The 20,174-nt window shown below is 36.2% G+C and overlaps 1 protein-coding gene across 1 annotated transcript; it reads left to right on the plus strand.

The window, feature by feature from the left end:
* The first annotated feature begins 18,760 nt into the window (after positions 1-18,760).
* On the plus strand, positions 18,761-19,755 carry LOC122742964 (DNA-directed RNA polymerase II subunit RPB4-like). Its single transcript, XM_043987571.1, has one exon. It carries the CDS (start codon positions 18,761-18,763, stop codon positions 19,187-19,189), a length of 429 nt encoding a protein of 142 aa, XP_043843506.1. The 3' UTR covers positions 19,190-19,755.
* Positions 19,756-20,174: the final 419 nt, after the last annotated feature.

Raw genomic sequence — 20,174 nt, forward strand, 5'->3', positions numbered from 1 at the left:
TTCCCACACCAATGAGTTAAGGTCTTGTAAAAGGTCTTGTTAAAAAAATAACAACCAAAACCAAATACTATCATTATTATTAACACTAACAGAAACATGCACTATGTGAGTGACACTGAACCAGTATCCTCTCAAGGTACTAGCTTTACTATCTGTAAAATAAGAGGATTGGATTTGATGATGTCTATAATCCTTTCCTAATCTGAATCCTATCCTCCTATAATTGCTAAAATAATCCAAAGGACTAGCCCACCTCTCGTTTTGACTTTGCCTTTTCCCTAATTGAGGCAAGGGCAGGGTAATAGATAACCTCCTTGGTCATATCCAAATCAACAGTCGCCTTCAGATATTTTTTTCTGGTAGTGTCCTTATCAGAAAGTTTGACTCCTAAGTCTTTAAAAGCCTTGGCGTTTACATTTGGCCTTAAGGATGTGTCAAACAACTTTGTCCTCCATAGAGATAATGACATCTTTTGATAATCACAGGCATATTCCAGACCACAAATGCTTCCATTAACTCCATTCACAAAGCATCAATTTCATACCATTTAAACAAACATTTTCTGAAACTACATACTTGGTTCAGCAGCTTTGAAAATTCCTATTTCTCACTTTCTTAGATTGAAGCCACCTTAGTCAGGTAAACTCCATCTAACAATAGGCATTTATTAAGAACCTACTACATTCCGGGCTAAGTTCTGGTGATAGAAAGAATCATCAAAGTAGCCTCGACCCTCAAGGACCTTAGATGTAGAGGTAAGTGATTGATTAGCAAGGTATAGGGGACAGGAAGACATTTGGGTAAGAATGTGATTCAGTGGATTCTATGTAAGTGATGATTCTCCAAAAGGCACTTGCTCACTTCAATATTTCAACACATCACTTGTCTCCTCTATGTGGCTACTTATGATCAAAGGACAGGTCATAAATCACCCACACCTTCTCATTCTGCATAACTCTATTCCATGTTCTTCCCTAAATCATTTGTAGAGTATCAATGTGAGGAAGGCCTTTCTTCAAACTTCTTAATATATCTTGGATGCAGAATTAGGCATGTCTACCTGCTACATCTTTTTCTTGCAATGATCATCTCATCTTCAGAACCCACATTTCCTGAATGATATATCATTACAGTGCTTCTGGTAGACATATATTCATTGATAGAAAATATGCTTCAGGGGGCAGCTAGGTGGTGCAGTGGATAAAGCACTGGCCTTGGATTCAGGAGGACCTGAGTTCAAATCCAGCCTCAGACACTTGACACTTAACTACCTGTGTGACCCTGGGCCACTTAAACTTCATTGCCCTGCCAAAAAAAAAAAAGAAAAAGAAAGAAAAATAAAATATGCTTCAGTGTGCCTGTGCCCACCACATACCTCTCCACTTTCCTTTTGGCTCATACCCATTTTGCTTTGTCAGAGATTGTGGTGTTCCCTGATTCAAGATCTTAGAGTATCAGAACAAGAATGGTTTACCAAAAATGGATTGGAGCCTCTGGAAGAGACAGTTCAGTGATATTATATAGTGTGGCCTAAGCTATTACCTCAAGGAGAATGATCTGACTATTACAATATCTTATTAGGAAAGAGTTCAGCTAGTTCTGTTAGCTGCATTTTGAAGCAATTCTAAGAACTAAATATGTTTCCATATTCACAGAGGAAAAAGAGAGTAGAACAAGGAAGTAACATAGCTGGACTGGATAAGCATGGCAAAATGGGGTTGGTAAAATTTATACTTTTATGTAAATGTGAGTAATTATTAATACTGTTTCTGATTAAAATAACAATGGGGAGCCTGAAATTGATCAGTAAAAGAGAAAATGTTATGTTGCTAGGTGGTATAGTAATTAGACTGTGTGGACTTGGAGTCCGGAAGACCTGAAGTCAAATTTCAAACCTCAGACAATTACCTGTATGACCCTGGGTGTCACTTAACCTTTCTATATTTGAATTTCTTTATTTGCAAAATGAAGATAATAATAGCACCTTTTCCCAGGGATATTATGAGGATCAAATGAGTTAACATGTAAAAGCACTTATCAAAGCTTAGAGCAGTATAAAAATAACTATTATAAGAGGGTAGTCAAGCAATCACTAACATGCATTCATTTATCCCACAAACATTTCCTAAACAGCTGTTTGATGTGAAGTTATTCTATGTGGAAAGTAAATGCAAACATAAAAAAAGAGAAAGTTTGCTCTCAATGAGGTGACAATCTAGCAATCTAATAAGGAGTGAAAAAACAATTAGAGGGAAAAAAAAGAAAAAGAAAGAGGAGGGAGGGAGGCTGAGAGAAGGGAAGGAGAGTGAGAGCAGGGATGGAGAGAGAGAGAGAGAGAGAGAGAGAGAGAGAGAGAGAGAGAAGATGAGATAATTAGAATAAGCTGAATGCAAAGTCATATAAGATCAAATGGGGAACAAGTCATTTCCTGTGTAGTATGGTTATGGAAGACTTCATAAAGGAACTGGCTATAAGCTGACTGAAATATAATATCGTGTGGAAATGAAGAGGGAATATTCTGGTAGAAGAGCAAATAAGAGCAAGAGTTCAGAGGCAGGAAAATATAAAATATATTTATGAGGACATGGTGCCTAGTCCCATTTGGCTAAAACAATGGTTCCCAACCTCTTCTATTACGAGGACCATTTGCTCCCTTCAAAAGACATTCACATAGTGCTATATGATAGTAAGTATGCTATTATTGATCGAAGAAATGCATGATGACAAAAACATACTATGAATTCAGCAATGCATTTATTGAACTTGAATTTCATTAATAATTGGCATCTACACTTACTTTAGATATAGCAGTACTCATATGCAAGATTTTTATTCAGTCTACAAAATGATTGCGAAAGGTGTTAATTTGATAATATTTTATAATAATTATTCCCTCCCTCACCAGCATTATACATTTCAAAGAATAAGAATGCCCAGGAAGGGGATTATATCTAAGGGAAGAGATCAAATGAAACTAGATTTAAGAAGTAAGTTGTGGTGATTTTGGGATCACTCCATCAACCCCACTCCATTCAATAGCATAGAACATGCTAATTGAATAGCCTTCAATTTTCTACTATTTGTTGTTGTTTTAGTTCAGCCTATAGCATTCTTCCTTCCTTCCTTCCTTCCTTCCTTCCTTCCTTCCTTCCTTCCTTCCTTCCTTCCTTCCTTCCTTCCTTCCTTCCTTCCTTCCTTCCTTCCTTCTTAGTTCCCTCCCAGTTTTACCTCTCTACTTTTTACCTATATTTATTGGCTGTATCTGACTTTGGGAAATGGTTGTACTACTTGAGAGAATACTTAAAGACACTGTTATTGGCATTAGTGGTAATGTAATCAATGGAAGGCAGCTTTCAGTGGAGGAAAAGAGCATGAAACTCAAAGAAGACATACACAGGTTTGTAGTTAGGCAAGCTCCAAGTATCCAGCTTCAGTTATGACTAGTAATATAACATTTTTTAAATGCTATTTTATTTTCAATTAGTAAAGATTTATTTTCTCTCCCTCCCACATCCCTTCTTCCTCTGCCCAAAGTGAAAAAGAAAATTCTTGTAACAAATATAAATAGTTAAAAATAAAAATTTCCAAAATGACTTTGTAGGAAAATCTATATTTCATTCTGCCTCTTGGGTTCATCCCCATTCTATTAGAAGGCTACAGGCAACATGTTTCATAGGTGGATTGTGGTTGTGGACAGTGCATTGTCCTCTGAACTGATCTGAGTTCTTAAATTTTGCCAAGTTATTTCTCTTTAAAATGTTTTTAATATATGAATTGTTCTCCTGGTTGTGCTCACTTCATTCTATATGAGTTCATACAAGTCTTCCCAAGTTGTTTAAAGCAATCCCTTCCATCATTTATTATAGTATAATAATATTCCAAAATAGTCATATACTATAAATTGTTCCAGCATTCTGAAATTGATGGGCACCCTTGCAGTTTCCCATGTTTTGCCACTACAAAAAGTGATGCTATGAATATTTTGTACATATGAGTCTTTTTTTTTCTCTTTCTTTTATCTCCTTGTGGTATAGCCATGATAATGGTTTGACGTAGTCCTATAACTTTTAAAGAATACTGTAATTATTTTCTGAAGTTAGACATAAGTAATCCATTGATTGATAGTTGAAAATGACCCTGTGATCTCAGTAGTTTGGGGGTCTCCATCCATGACTATTGAACACAATCCAACCATCCACTTACTCTTTTTCTGAGGAAGCTTTCTCTGCAATGTTTCCATAAATCTTTCAGTGGAGTTCCATCCTCAAGGCCTTCCTCGAGGCTAAATGTGTAATATTTTGTGGATATCAGTTTAATAGTCAGGGTGTTTCTCTGTTCAACCAATGAATATGTTCCTTAAAAATGATCATATTAGGGAATGTGATGTATTAGGAGTAACACTGATCTGATCTTAGGGAGAACTGAGATTTAGCATTGAATTTGTTCACTTTTGTGCCCTCAAGTAAATTCTTTCTACATCCTACATTTCTCCTATGTGAAATGAGATCACTTCCAAGTTCCCTTCCCATTCTGACAGCTTATGATTTTAAAAATTAAGTAGCTATTTTTCATTTAAGAGAAAAAAGCAAAAATAACAGGAAATAATTAGTCAATCATAGTGACTATGATATTTAGAAATTTTATCATTTTGTAGGAATATCAATGCCCAGGAATTGTATAATTATTTAAAACAAATGAATAAAGAATAATATCAATGAAATTGCCTGCAAAAATCCATTCCCTAAACAGTATTCCTATTTAATTGAAAAAAAAAAAGGATTTCCACAATAGTTTGAATTTGTTGGACTTAAATAAATTCTATGGTAAGTATAACCAAGGATATTGTTATAGGTTAATAACATTGAACTCTCTACCATTAGAAGATAGCCTAAGGGGGCAGTTAGGTGAAGCAGTAGATAAAGGGATAAAGCACTGGCCCTGGATTCAAGAGGACATGAGTTCAAATCTGAAATCAGACACTTGATGGTTACTATCTGTGTGACCCTGGGCAAATCACTTAACCCCCATTGCTCTGCCAAAAAAAAAAAAAAAAAAGATAGCCTAGCACTGTTTGCCATCTTTTCATTTATTCATGAAAAAGGACATTAATTTTTTAGGACATTAATTTTTAATGTGAATGTCTTTTATTTTTCTAAGATATATGTTCTAGTCCAGGAATAATAATCAAAATATTATTTGTTTTATTTTGATTTAATTTTCCCCTGTTACATGAGGCAAGTAAAATTATATGTGTGGTCACTTTATTCCTGTCCCAAGTGAAGGGAAAATTAGCTAGGATTTACTTATAAATTAGAAGCTTTAGCACCAGTTTTGGGCATTAAGTTTTGATTAGTGAAAAAGAGAACACCTGTGTCAGAAGGTTAAGAAAGACCTATCTAGCCTAGAGGAGAGATAAGAGTTCATCCTGGCCTGCTTCTTCTTCAGGTCCCCCACCACAAGGCTGTTTGAAAGAGGAACTGAGAGAGGAAGTTCTTCCTGCATCCCAGGAAGAGGCAGTCCTTACACACTGCTTCAAGCTAATTGGTTAGCATCACCCAAATCCATTGGTTCCCTGAACTTGAGAGTGGTCCCCTGTTGAGGTCAGCTGAGAACAATACTCTCTTCAGGAGGAGGCAGGTATGGCTTCAACTGAATTAACTTGAAGTGAGTTAATCATCAAAGTCAATCAATCTCAGTCAATCCAATCAGTCCAAATCAATCTGGGGCCTGTGGGCATTAGCAAAGCCCATTATTTTCTTACAGATATCAATTTTTCCCCTTTTATCTTGTGCCCTTCAAGTTCATAAAATGTATTCTTCTCTATGAAGTGCCAATGTCATAGATTGGAAACTCTTACATTTTCTATTCAGAAGGTGTGTGTTAGGGCCAGCTAGGTTGCATATTGGATAGAGCACAGGCCCTGGAGTCAGGAGGACCTGAGTTCAAATCCAGCCTCAGACACTTAACACTTACTAGTTGTGTGACCCTGGGCAAGTCACTTAACCCCAATTGCTTCACAAAAAACCCCACAAAAACAAACAAACAAAAAACAACAACAACCAAAAGGTGTGTGTTTCAGTACTAAATCTTGTACTTGCATTCATATCGTACCAAACAAGTCACCCTCACTGAGCCTGTTTCCTCAATATGTAACATGAAGAGATTTGTCTAGATGACCTCTTCTAATGTCCCTTCCAATTCTTTTTTTTTTTTTTTTGGCGGGGCAATAAGGGTTAAGTGACTTACCCAGGGTCACACAGCTAATAAGTGTAAGTGTCTGAGGCCAGATTTGAACTCAGGTCCTCCTGAATCCAGGGCTTGTGCTTTATCCACTGTGCCACCTAGCTGCCCCCGTCCCTTCCAATTCTAAATCTACATTCCTGAAGCTTTAAACAAGTCACTTAATTTCACTTTCCTCTGCAGTGAAATGAAGATACTCTCCTGTTTACCTGATAGAATTATAGCGAGATGAAAGTAAGATAATGTTTGTAAACCAATTTTGTAAACGGTGAGAAGCAGGAAATAAAGTATCTCCTTGATCTGCAATAGTATCTGTGTGACCTTGGGTAAGTTGCTTGACCTTTTTGTACTCAGTTTCCTCAGACATAAAGTGAGAAGATTGAATCATTTTCTGTGAATTCATTTCCTCATTTCTACATTGAGAGATTTGGACTAGGTATCTTCTATGGTCCCTTTCAATTCTAGACAATGATCCTATGAACTCTGGGCTTAGTTAAGTGCAAATAAAATAAAGTGTGAAGTTTGACGATCAAGAGCACTATGAACTTAGGATAATGGATAATGACAGCTGGTTAAAGTGGCCTTTGATGTTTGGGTCTTTAAGGCTTTGTAAGAATTCTGTGGGTAGAGAGGGTAGATTGTATATGGTAGATGGAGAAAACAGTGCAAGTGAAGTCTTGGAGAACAAATAAGTGATAATCAGTTCATATAATTAATTACTCTGGTGTGACTGGACTTCTGAGTGCACAGAAAACTAGAGCATGAAGTTCTACAATTATGATTTCTTTTCTCCATTTTAACTTTGGTTACTAGGTGGTTTTTATCACCATCACTCTGTGGTTTTAATTTGATGCAGCAATATGACTTTTGCTGTGGCAGAACACTTATTAAAGACTGAACTTTAAATATGAAGGGTTGTCAGGTAATACCATTTAAAGACACAGGCACAATTGCCATAAAAGGGAATTTCTGTTTTGTTTTGTTTTGTTTTGCTTGGTTTTCCATTTTGATGTCTGGGTTATTATTTTTGATAGATGTCAGTCTGAAGATTTTCCACAACTGTGATTTAACTTGGATACATAACTGCATTTAAGTACTTGAGGAAACCCACTTCTACGGATTCTGACAGGACTCTTACTGTGTTGTTTTTTCAGAAGAATTCTACTAATTTTGTAGAATTATAGGACTCAAAGTCCTCCACTGAGTCCTCACTTGCATCTCAAATATACCAGTCAATAATTCAGATTATCCTTTGGATATCTCTTTCTCTTATCTCAGGATCAATCCATCTCTTTTTCAATATTATTTTATTTAATAATTATAGATGGCATGTAGATAGTGATTCATGGTTTTCAAAGCACTTTAGAAATATTGTATTTGATTCTCAGAACAACGGTGGGAAGGAAGTGCCATTGTTATCCCCATTTTGCAAATAAGAAAACAAAGATACTTCAGGGTGACACTGCTTCTACTTGTCTGAACCTGGATTATAATTCTGACTTCTAGATCTGTGACAATATATGTGTGACCCTGGGTATGATACTTTGCCACCTGTGTGTCTCAGTTTCCTCAGCTGTAAATTTGGATAATTTAAATATTTTCTATGACATGATTTCCCCACTTCTACATCAAGGGAATTGGACTAGATTCTCTCTCTGGTCCCTTTGGATTCTATACTATAATCATATGACCTGAGTGATAAGAAGTCTAGCACTTTTTTTACTATCCTAGTTTCTTTTTTGTCTTGTATTTTACTCTACTTATACATATCATCTGCCTCCCTATTGTTTTCTTAGTATAGTCAAGTTTAATCCTTCAGATTCTGTAATGTTTCTCAGCTGGCAACTTTATAACACTGGTAGAATACTGGTATTTTAATGTGCCCACTGCTTCTGGGAAAAGCTTGGTGTCATTCAAGGAGGTTTGGTCTCAGACCAAAGAGGACTCCCAGTTTATATACCCTTGACAGAGTAGGTGGTTCATCAAATGGCCATCAAAAATAATTAGTTAATTTAGGGGGAACTTCAAGGGCCTACCTAATGCAATTTCCATAATGAACATAGAAAATAACAAGCAAACCCATTTCTTCAAAATGTAGCAAAACAGATGTATAGGAGAATATTCAACAGACAATACAAAATGAAGAAGCTTTCCCATTTGAAGCTAGATAACACAGCTCAACCAAAAGAGTGTTCCACATATCACAAAGGAGAAAACTTCCTGAAGTTTCTAGTGTAGCAATCTGGGACAAAGACATGATGGAGATTGCCAACTCCTCTTATGTCTTGTCAGACTTGTTTCTTTAAGCAACCTGAACTTAGGTTGACTTCTTCCATCTTCCCTCTTGAAACTGGAAGGCAGAAATGTCTAAAGCAACTCACTCATAAAAGAGTCATAAAGAGTTGAAGCTTGAGGCCTCACAAAGTATATTGTCCTCAAAGAGTCCCTTTGTTGAAGGCTGGAAACCTTTCACCTCTCACAAACTGTGTCTCATGCTTCACACAGGGTAAGACTGCCATCTCCACCAATGATGGCTGAGACAGGAGTTGAATTTACATCAACCATCATCCACTATTTTACCCCAACATTGTACTGCCCCTGGTCCTCTTCAAAAATGGAGAAGGATCAACAATGATGTTTATAATTGTATTACAGAATTTAGCACAGTGTTTGTCACATAGTAAATGCTTGATAAGTTTTTAGTTGACTGACTGAGCCAAAACTCAAACCCAGGTTGTTTCTAAATATGAAAAAAAAATAACATATAAGATGCTTTGCAACTTTAAAGCAATATAGAAGTACTTAGCAGTAGTGGTGATGGTGATGGTAGTGGTGGTGGTGGTGGTGGTGGTAGTAGTAGTAGTAGTAGTAGTAGTAGTAGTAGTAGTAGTAGTAGATGGTGATATTGTTATTTTCCAAATTTAGGCCTTTGCTCAAACTGTTTCCTGTATCTTAAATGCTATAACTACCACTCTCCCACCCTACTTCTTGGTCTCACTTGTGGAATTACTACTGAAATTCTAAAATACACTTTAAAATATAACTGTTGCCATGAAGCATTGTGTTATCTCTTCAAGGAACTAGAATCCTCTCCTTCCTCATAGCTATCTCCTAGATTTTCTATATTCCTTCAAGGATCAGATAAAATCCTACCTCCTGCAAAGAGTTTCTCTAGTCCCCCTTAGTCTCCTACTCATAATTGTCTCCAATTTACCTTATATATAACTTGTTTTTACATAGTTCTTTGCACTTTGTTTTTCCCATACTGAACTAGTTCTGTGACAATAGAGGATATATATATATATATATATATATGTGTGTGTGTGTGTGTGTGTGTGTGTGTATACACACATACCAACATATACCAACATATACATATATACATATATATATGTATATACATACACACATATGTATTTTTCTCCCTTTCTTTGTATGTATAGTGCTTGCCACATTTCCTGGTGCATATTAGGCATTTAATACATGCTTCTTGAGTGATTCAATTACCTTATATAGAATTATTTAGAAAAATATTATATATTATTGTGTATTATACTTATTTATATTTGTCATATCCCCAAACCTATTTAAAACTATAAAGTCTATGACAATAAAGCTTTAGCTCTCTAAACTTTGTATCTTTCTCAGTACCTAGATTTTTGCACTCAACATAGACTTAATAATTTTGTTCAGTTAAATTGAATTGAACTGAACTGAATTGATTTAATTGAAGTGAAGCTCAGTGGGGGCTTTGGCCAAAGTTAAGTTTATGATATAGAAAGGAATGAGTACTACTGACATTTTTTCTTGATCCCTAATAGACCATTAAGTCACTTTCAACCTGAAACTGTACATCATCACCCACAGGGGCAATAAAAAGAAAAACAGAACTACCTAAACCCTGGTATGTCTCTTTAACAGGGCCTCAATCATTTTACTGAGCTATTTAAAGAACTAATTAGTTTTCATAACAACCCTCTGAGGTAGAAGGAAACAGACAGAGATCTGTCTGAGGTGGTCTTCATCTCAAGACAAGGGATGGCCTCCCTGACCTTTCCAGATTCCTTCCAGCTCTGTGGTTTTGTGATTGCCTCTGGATTACTAAAGAAGATAATGCTAGTAATTATGGGGCCTTGACATTTTACTAATAGACCAGTGACACCAGAAAGAAAAGATGACATCACAAAATTTCTTGGCTGAAGACTGGAACATGTGGAATGCTGAGAGAATTCAATCACTCTTAGCTACCTTTAAGATACTTTGTTTTAGTCTTTCAAGGATCCCAATGCAGTTAAACTTAGCAGTATAAATACATTCAGGAAAGGATGTTTGCTATTCACGCATCTGATAAAGATTCCTATATTCTATTATTTATAAAACAACTAGTCATAGATAATTATTACTTTTTATAAAATAAAAAATAACCTAAGTACATTAAGACAGAAAGAGGGGGCGGAGCCAAGATGGCGGAGAGGAAGCAGCAAGCTGCCTGAGCTCTCCTTCTGTTCCCTCAAAACGAACATTAAATCAAGCCTCTGGACGGATTCTGAAACTACAGAACCTGCAAAGAGACAGAGAGACACAGTCCTCCAACCAGAGATAATTTAGAAGACTTCAGGAAAAGGTCGGTCTGACTCGGGCAAAAGGGAGGCCCAGCGCAGGGCAGCAACCCAGCGCCGAGGGGGTCGGGGCAAATCAGCAGGAGCTGCGGGTCACAGCCGAACAACTGAGGCTCCCAGAACCTGGTTCAAAAATCTGGTGGCCAAGAAGGACAGTGGAAAAACTTACCTGTACCGGCCGAGAGGGCCACGAATGGCGGGATCAGACGCCGGGGTCTGGCGCCTGGCTGGCCGAGCACAATCAGACAGGAAGTGCAGGACAGGGGATCTCCACACACCATAAAGGCCTCAGAGTAAAAGCCCGGTCACACAGCACCTATACACCTGCACAAGAAGCCCAAAACAGGGACCCTGGTGCCCCCAGAGCAGACCTCAACTTAAAGAATAAATAAATAAGCTGCAATAATGAGTAAGAAGCAAAAAAGAGCCCTCTCCATTGAGAGCTTCTGTATCAATAGGGAAGAAGCCAACACAAACTCAGATGAGGACAATAGCCTCAAATTGTCTACATCTGAAGCCTCACAAGGGAAGGTGAATTGGTCGCAAGAACAAAAAGCCTTCCTGGAAGAGCTCAAAAAGGATTTTAAAAATCAATTGCAAGAGGTAGAAGAAAAAATGGGGAGAGAAATGAAAGCAACACAAAAAAACTATGAAAAAAGAATCAGCAGCTTAGAAAAGGAAGCTGAAGAAAACAAAGCCTTAAAAAATTCATTTGGCCAAATGGAAAAAAAGCTGCATAATCTCACTGAAGAAAACAATACCTTAAAAAATTCACTTAGCCAAACAGAAAAAAAGGTACATAATCTCACTGAAGAAAACAATACCTTAAAAAATTCACTTAGCCAAATGGAAAAAAAGGTGCATAATCTCACTGAAGAAAACAATGCCTTAAAAATTAAAGTGGGACAGTTGGAAGAAAAGGAATCCATGAGACACCAAGAATCAGTCAAGCAGAATAAAAAAAATGAAAAAATAGAAGAAAATGTGAAATACCTCATTGGAAAGACAACTGATCTGGAAAACAGATCGAGGAGAGACAATTTGAGAATCATTGGACTGCCTGAAAGCCATGACCAGAAAAAGAATCTAGATACCATATTCCAGGAAATTATTAAGGAGAACTGCCCTGATATCATAGAATCAGAGGATAAAATCATCATTGAAAGAATCCATCGATCACCTCCTGAAAGAGACCCCAAAAGGAAAACTCCAAGGAATATTGTAGCCAAATTCCAGAATTATCAGGTGAAGGAGAAAATACTCCAAGCAGCCAGAAAGAAGCAATTTAAATATCATGGAGCCACAGTCAGGATTGCTCAGGACCTGGCAGCTTCAACATTAAAGGACCGCAAGGCTTGGAATATGATATTCCGGAAGGCAAAGGAGATTGGATTGCAGCCGAGAATCTATTACCCAGCAAAAATGTGCATTTTCTTTCAGGGGAAAAGATGGACATTTAATGACATTGGGGACTTTCAATCTTTCCTGGTGAAAAGACCAGAACTGAATAGAAAATTTGATCTCAACATACAAGACTCAAGAGAAGTTTAAAAAGGTAAACAGAGGGGGAAAAAAAAAAGTTACCCTATTAGGTTAAACTGTTTATATCCCTACACAGGAAGATAATACTCATAACTCTTAAGAACTATAAATGTATTTGGGCAGAGAGAAGGACTTTATATAGAGGGGATAAATATAAATTGTCTTTGATGTGATGATACAAAAGAATTAAGGGGATAAAAAGGGAGTCTATGGGGAGGAGAGGAAAGGGGAGGTGGAATGGGATGAATTATATCATATGAAGAGGTGGAAAAAAAACCTATTATAATAGAGGGAAAGAAAGGAGGGGGGAACATGGTTTCAACCCTATTCTCATTAGATTTGACTCAAAGAGGGAATAACATATACGTTCATTGGGATAAAGAAACTTAACTCATTCTTTAGGGAAACAAAAGGGGAAGGGAAAGGGTGGGACTGAGAAGGGAGGACAAAAGCAAGGGAGAAAAGGGTAAAGAAAAGAGAGGGGGGTGATAAAAAGGGAGGGCAGATTGGGGGAGGCAGGGGTAAGAAGTAAAACGTCGGTGAGGAGGAATAGGGTGAAAGAAGGGGGGAAAAGTACAAAGGGGGTAAATAGAATGGAGGGGAATAGACAGTCAGTAATAATAACTGTGAATGTGAATGGGATGAACTCTGCTATAAAACGGAAGCGAATTGCAGAGTGGATTAAAAACCAGAACCCTACAATATGCTGTTTACAAGAAACACATTTGAAGCAGAGAGATACACACAGAGTAAAGGTAAAAGGCTGGAGCAGAATATATTATGCCTCAGCTAAAGTAAAAAAGGCAGGGGTAGCAATCCTTATCTCAGACAAAGTGCAGGCAAAAATAGATCTCATTAAAAGAGATAAGGAAGGAAATTACATCTTACTTAAAGGTACTATAGATAATGAAGTAATATCAATATTGAATATGTATGCGCCAAGTGGTATAGCATCCAAGTTCTTAGAGGAGAAGTTAAATGAGTTACAAGAGGAATTAGACAGTAATACTATACTAGTGGGGGATCTGAATCTCCCCCTCTCAGAATTAGATAAATCTAGCCAAAAAATAAATAAGAAAGAAGTGAAAGAGGTGAATAGATTACTAGAAAAGTTAGACATGATAGATGTCTGGAGAAAATTGAATGGGGATAGAAAGGAATATACCTTTTTCTCAGCAGTACATGGCACATTTTCAAAAATTGACCATGCATTAGGGCACAAAAACATCATAGTCAAATGTAGAAAGGCAGAAATAGTAAATGCATCCTTCTCAGATCATGATGCAATAAAAATTACATGTAAGAAAGAGCCAGGGAAAAGTAGAATGAAAATCAATTGGAAACTAAATAATTTCATTCTAAAGAATGAATGGGCCAAACAAGAAATCATAGAAACAATCAATAACTTTATCCAAGAGAATGACAATAATGAGACAACATACCAAAATCTATGGGATGCAGCCAAAGCAGTGCTTAGGGGAAAATTTATAGCTCTAAATGCTTACATGAATAAAAAAGAGAAAGAGGAGATTAATGAATTGGGCATGCAACTTAAAAAGCTAGAAAAAGAACAAATTAGAAATCCCCAATTAGACACTAAATTAGAGATCCTGAAAATTAAAGGAGAAATCAATAAGATTGAAAGCAAAAAAACTATAGAACTAATCAATAAAACTAAGAGCTGGTTTTATGAAAAAACCAATAAAATAGATAAAATACTGGTTAATTTGATTAAAAGAAAGAAAGAAGAAAACCAAATTACCAGTATCAAAAATGAAAAGGGTGATGTTACCACCAATGAAGTGGAAATTAAAGCAATAATTAGGAAATATTTTGCCCAACTGTATGCCAATAAATTTGACAATCTAAATGAAATGGATGAATATTTACAAAAATACAAACTGCCCAGGTTAACTGAAGAGGAAATAAAATCCTTAAATAAACCCATATTAGAAAAAGAAATTGAACAAGCTATTAATGAACTCCCTAAGAAAAAATCCCCAGGGCCAGATGGGTTTACGGGTGAATTTTACCAAACATTTAAAGAACAATTAATTCCAATATTATACAAATTATTTGGAAAAATAGGTGAAGAAGGAGTTCTACCAAATTCGTTTTATGACACAAATATGGTGGTGATACCAAAACCAGGCAAAGCAAAAACAGAGAAAGAAAATTATAGACCAATCTCCCTAATGAATATTGATGCTAAAATCTTAAATAAGATATTAGCAAGGAGATTACAGCAAGTGATCACCAGGATAATACACTATGACCAGGTGGGATTTATACCAGGAATGCAGGGCTGGTTCAACATTAGGAAAACTATTAACATAATCAACCACATCAATAAGAAAACCAACCAAAATCATATGATTATCTCAATAGATGCAGAGAAAGCTTTTGACAAAGTACAGCACCCATTCCTAATAAAAACACTAGAGAGTTTAGGAATAGGGGGAGCTTTCCTTAGAATAATAAACAGTATCTACCTAAAGCCATCAGCAAGTATTATATGCAATGGAGATAAATTAGAGGCCTTCCCAATAAGATCAGGGGTGAAACAGGGATGTCCATTATCACCCCTATTATTTAATATTGTCCTAGAAATGTTAGCTTTAGCAATCAGAGAAGAGAAAGGAATTAAAGGAATTAGAATAGGCAAGGAGGAAACAAAACTATCACTCTTTGCAGATGATATGATGGTATACTTAAGGAATCCTCGAGAATCAAGTCAAAAATTACTTGAAACAATTAACAACTTTAGCAAAGTAGCAGGATATAAAATAAATCCACATAAATCATCAGCATTTCTATACATGACCAACAAAGTCCAGCAGCAAGAGATAGAAAGAGAAATTCCATTTAAAGTAACGGTAGGTAATATAAAATACTTGGGAGTCTACTTGCCAAGACAAACCCAGGAACTCTATGAACACAACTACCAAACACTCTTCACACAAATCAAATCAGATCTAAATAATTGGAAAGATATCAATTGCTCATGGATAGGCAGAGCTAATATAGTAAAAATGACAATACTGCCTAAATTAATTTACTTATTCAGTGCCATACCAATCAGGCTACCTAAAAATTATTTTATACAGCTAGAAAAAATAATAACAAAATTCATCTGGAAAAACAAAAAATCAAGAATATCCAGGGAAATAATGAAAAAAAATTCACAGGAAGGTGGGTTAGCGGTACCAAACCTGGAGCTTTACTATAAAGCGGCAGTCATCAAAACTATCTGGTACTGGCTAAAAAATAGAGTGGTAGATCAATGGAATAGGCTAGGCTCAGGAAATGCAGTAGTAAATGACACTAGTAATGTAGTGTTTGATAAACCCAAAGACTCCAGCTTCTGGGATAGGAACTCAGTATTTGACAAAAACTGCTGGGAAAACTGGAAGATAGTATGGCAGAAATTAGGCTTAGACCAACATCTTACACCTTATACTAAAATAAGGTCAAAATGGATACATGATTTAGACATAAGAGGTGATACCATAGGTAAATTAGGAGAGAAAGGAATAGTGTACCTATCAGATCTTTGGAAAGGAGAACAGTTTTTGACCAAACATGAGATAGAGTATATTATAAAATGCAAAGTGGATGATTTTGATTATATTAAATTAAAAAATTTTTGTACAAACAGAAGCAATGCATCCAAAATTAGAAGGGAGGCAGAAAGCTGGGAAACAATTTTTGAGGCCAGTGCTTCTGATAAAGGCCTCATCTCTAAAATATATAGGGAATTAAATCAAATTTATAAGAATCCAAGTCATTCCCCAATTGAGAAATGGTCAAAGGATATGAACAGGCAGTTTTCTGATGAAGAAACCAAAGCTATCTATTCCCATATGAAAAAATGCTCTAAATCTCTAATGATTAGAGAGATGCAAATTAAAACAACTCTGAGGTACCACCTGACACCTATCAGATTGGCTAAAATGACAAAAAGGAAGATAATAAATGTTGGAGAGGCTGTGGGAAAATTGGAACACTAATGCATTGTTGGTGGAGCTGTGAGCTGATCCAGCCATTCTGGAGAGCAATTTGGAATTATGCCCAAAGGGCGATAAAGCTGTGCATACCCTTTGACCCAGCAATCCCACTTTTAGGTCTTTTGCCCAAAGAAATCATGGAAGGGGGAAAGGGACCCACATGTACAAAAATATTTATAGCTGCTCTTTACGTGGTAGCAAGGAATTGGAAGTTGAGGGGGTGCCCATCAATTGGGGAATGGCTGGACAAGTTGTGGTATATGAATACAATGGAATACTATTGTGCTGTAAGAAATGATGAGCAGGAAGAGTTCAGAGAAACCTGGAGGGTCTTACGTGAGCTGATGATGAGTGAGATGAGCAGAACCAGAAGAACATTGTACACAGTATCATCAACATTGAGTGTTGACCTACTGTGATGGACTATATTCTTCTCACCAATGCAATGGTACAGAAGAGTTCCAGGGAACTCATGATAGAAGAGGATCTCCAAATCCAAGAAAAAAAAAGAAAGAAAGAACTGTGGAGTATAGATGCTGATTGAACCATATTATTTCTTTTGTTTTGGGTGCTGTTGTTTTTTTTTCTATTTTGAGGTTTTGCATCACTGCTCTGATTCTTTCTCTTGTAACAGGATTAATGCAGAAATAGGATTAATGTTATTATGTGTATATATATGTGTGTGTATATATATATCTATATGTATATGTATAGATATATATAGATATAACCTATATCAGATTACCTGCTGTCTAGGGGAGGGGGGAGGGAGGGGAGGGAGGGAGGGAGAAAAATCTGAAAGTGTAAAGCATGTATAAACAAAAGTTGAGAACTATCTTTACATGTAACGGAAAAAATAAAATATCTCAAAAAAAAAAAAAGAATATAATAAATTCAATAAACTTTAAAAAAAAAAAAGACAGAGACATAGAGATATTGGTGTCATAGAATAAACATGGATGCACACATATAAACCCAGATATATACACAAAGTCACTAATATCACATGCAAATACATGTATATGTTTGTGTAGATACATATGCACGTTTGTATGGGTATTTATCTAAGAATGTATAAGTATATGAATAAATAATATAAAGGTATAAGGATATGTATAAATAACTATGTCTGGATACCTTCATGTTTATTAAGTCTCAGGTGTGTCACTTCTAGTTCAATTGGTTACACTCATTTTTCGAAAAGGAAATCATTGAAAAAATATAATGGAAAGATTATATAACTTAGAGAAAAATAGTAAGAGTGCATTCATCATAGAGAATTAGAGAATGTTGAAACTAGGATGGATTTTATCAATCATCTAGTATACTCCCCACATATCAGCAATAGGAAAACTAAATGATTTATCCAATGCCACATAGCTAGTATCAAAATCAGAAATGAATTAAGTTTTTCTGATTTCCAGTGGAGTGTTCATTCTTTTAAAAATGTATATCTTTATTTTATTTAATATTTCCAATAATGCATAAAAGTCATTTTTAAAAATTTGAATGCCAAAAATTCTCTCCCTTCTTCTCTCCCCTCTGGGATCCTTTGAGAAAGCAAGCAACATATCAATTATATATGTGAAATTATGCAAAAAATGTTTACATATTAGTCATGTTGCAAAAGAAAAAAAAACATACACAAAGACAAGGAATTTTTTTAAAGGATTTATCAATCCTAGACATGAGAATTTTTTTTGTGAGGCAATTGGGGTTAAGTGACTTGCCCAGGGTCACGCAGCTAGCTAGTAAGTGTCAAGTGTCTGATCTTGGATTTGAACTCAGGTCCTCTTGAATCCAGGACTGGTGTTCTATCCACTGTGCCACCTAGCTGTACCACAAAGACAAGAAAATTGAAGAATTAAAAAAAAAATAGTATCCTGGGGCAGCTAGGTGGCACAGTGGATAAAGCACCAGTCTTGGATTCAGGAGGACCTGAGTTCAAATCCAGCTTCAGACACATGACATTTACTAGCTGTGTGACCCTGGGCACATCACTTAACCCTCATTGCCCTACAAAAATACAAAAAACAAAACAAAACACAACGTAGTATCCTTCAATCTGTATTCAGTTCATCAGTTCTCTCTCTGGAAATATACAACATTTTTCAACATGGGTCTTTTGGAATTGTCTTGGATCTTTGTTTAATCAAAGGAGCAAATGTTTTTTGAGTTGATTATCCTCACAATATTGTTATGATATATAATGTCCTCATGTATCTTCTCACTTCATTTTGCTTGAAATCATATGTCATACCATGTTGTTCTAAAACCATTGTGTTTGTAATTTCTTAAAATACAATGGTATGCTATCACAATAATATACAACAACTCAGGAGCAGGAGTGTGATGGCGGCCGGAGGCAGCGACCCTCGCGCCGGGGATGTGGAGGAGGACGCCTCGCAGCTCGTCTTCCCCAAAGAGTTTGAAACAGCAGAAACTCTTTTAAATTCCGAAGTCCACATGCTTCTACAGCATCGAAAGCAACAGAATGAAAGGGCAGAAGATGAACAAGAACTTTCAGAGGTGTTCATGAAAACTTTAAATTACACTGCCCGTTTTAGTCGTTTTAAAAACAGGGAAACCATTGCTAGTGTTTGGAGTTTGTTACTCCAGAAAAAGCTCCATAAATTTGAATTGGCCTGTTTAGCAAACCTTTGTCCTGAAACAGCAGAAGAGGCTAAGGCTCTGATTCCAAGCCTGGAAGGTCGATTTGAAGATGAAGAATTGCAACAGATTCTTGATGATATCCAGACCATGCGGAGCTTCCAGTATTAATACCAGGGACCCAGCCCTTCAGTGAAGACAGAAGAGGAAATTTCCCAAAATTCCTCTGCAACTGAGACTCCCTCCAGAGACCATACAGAAATTTCATCACAAAAGTTGGACAAGCCTTCTCTGGACAAGGCAATGCGGAGTAGTTTTGCATCAACAAATAATTCAAACTTATGACCAGTTATGATTCTGATTGACTCTGAATATTTGAGACGTGACAAAGGCCAGGAATGCCATTGAATCTTAAAGGGACTTTGGGCTGATTTCCTTTAATGAAAGGTCTTCAAGCAAGGTAGTGGACCAGTACCCAGATGCTTGCGTCATCCTCTCCATCCTTTCAAGGGAAATGTTAAGTGGAAAGAATGTGGTGAGAGAATTTAGCCAATTTAGCATGTTATTGACTACCTCATATCACTGGATTTGGCACTTCATTTATATTCACATTTCTGGTTTGAATTTCAAGCTGTTATGAAATATTATTGACCCAAATTAGAATATGTAAAAATAGCTTGATTAAAAAGAAAGTTGTGTCTCATAAATGATGGAAGGAAAAATAAAAATGAACCTATACCTGAAAAAAAAAATATACAACAACTTAGTTACTCCTCACTTAATGAGTATCTATTCAATTTCTAATTATTTGCCATCAATAAAGAGTTGCCAAACATATTTTTGTCAAAAAGAGGCCATTTTCATTTTCTTGGATATCTTTTGGATACAATCCTAATAGTGGTATTCCTGGGTCAAAGAGTATGCATAGTTTTATATCCCACTGGAGGTCATTCAAAATTGTTTTCTAGAATGGTTGAACCTTTTCACAACTCTACTAACAATAGTGTTCCTAATTTTCCATATCCCTTCCATCATTTGTCATTTTCATTTTTTTCTCATGTTAACTAATATGAAAGATGTGAGGAAGTATCTTGGGGATGTTTTAATTTGTATTTCTCTAATTATTAGTAATTTAGAGCATTTTACATGGCTATTG

The sequence above is a fragment of the Dromiciops gliroides genome, chromosome 2, assembly GCF_019393635.1.
Source record: "Dromiciops gliroides isolate mDroGli1 chromosome 2, mDroGli1.pri, whole genome shotgun sequence".
Taxonomy (NCBI): Eukaryota; Metazoa; Chordata; class Mammalia; order Microbiotheria; family Microbiotheriidae; genus Dromiciops; species Dromiciops gliroides.

What these genes read in the sequence shown, in the direction of transcription:
- LOC122742964 (XM_043987571.1), top strand. Translation starts at nt 18,761, where the DNA reads ATGGCGGCCGGAGGCAGCGACCCTCGCGCCGGGGATGTGGAGGAGGAC.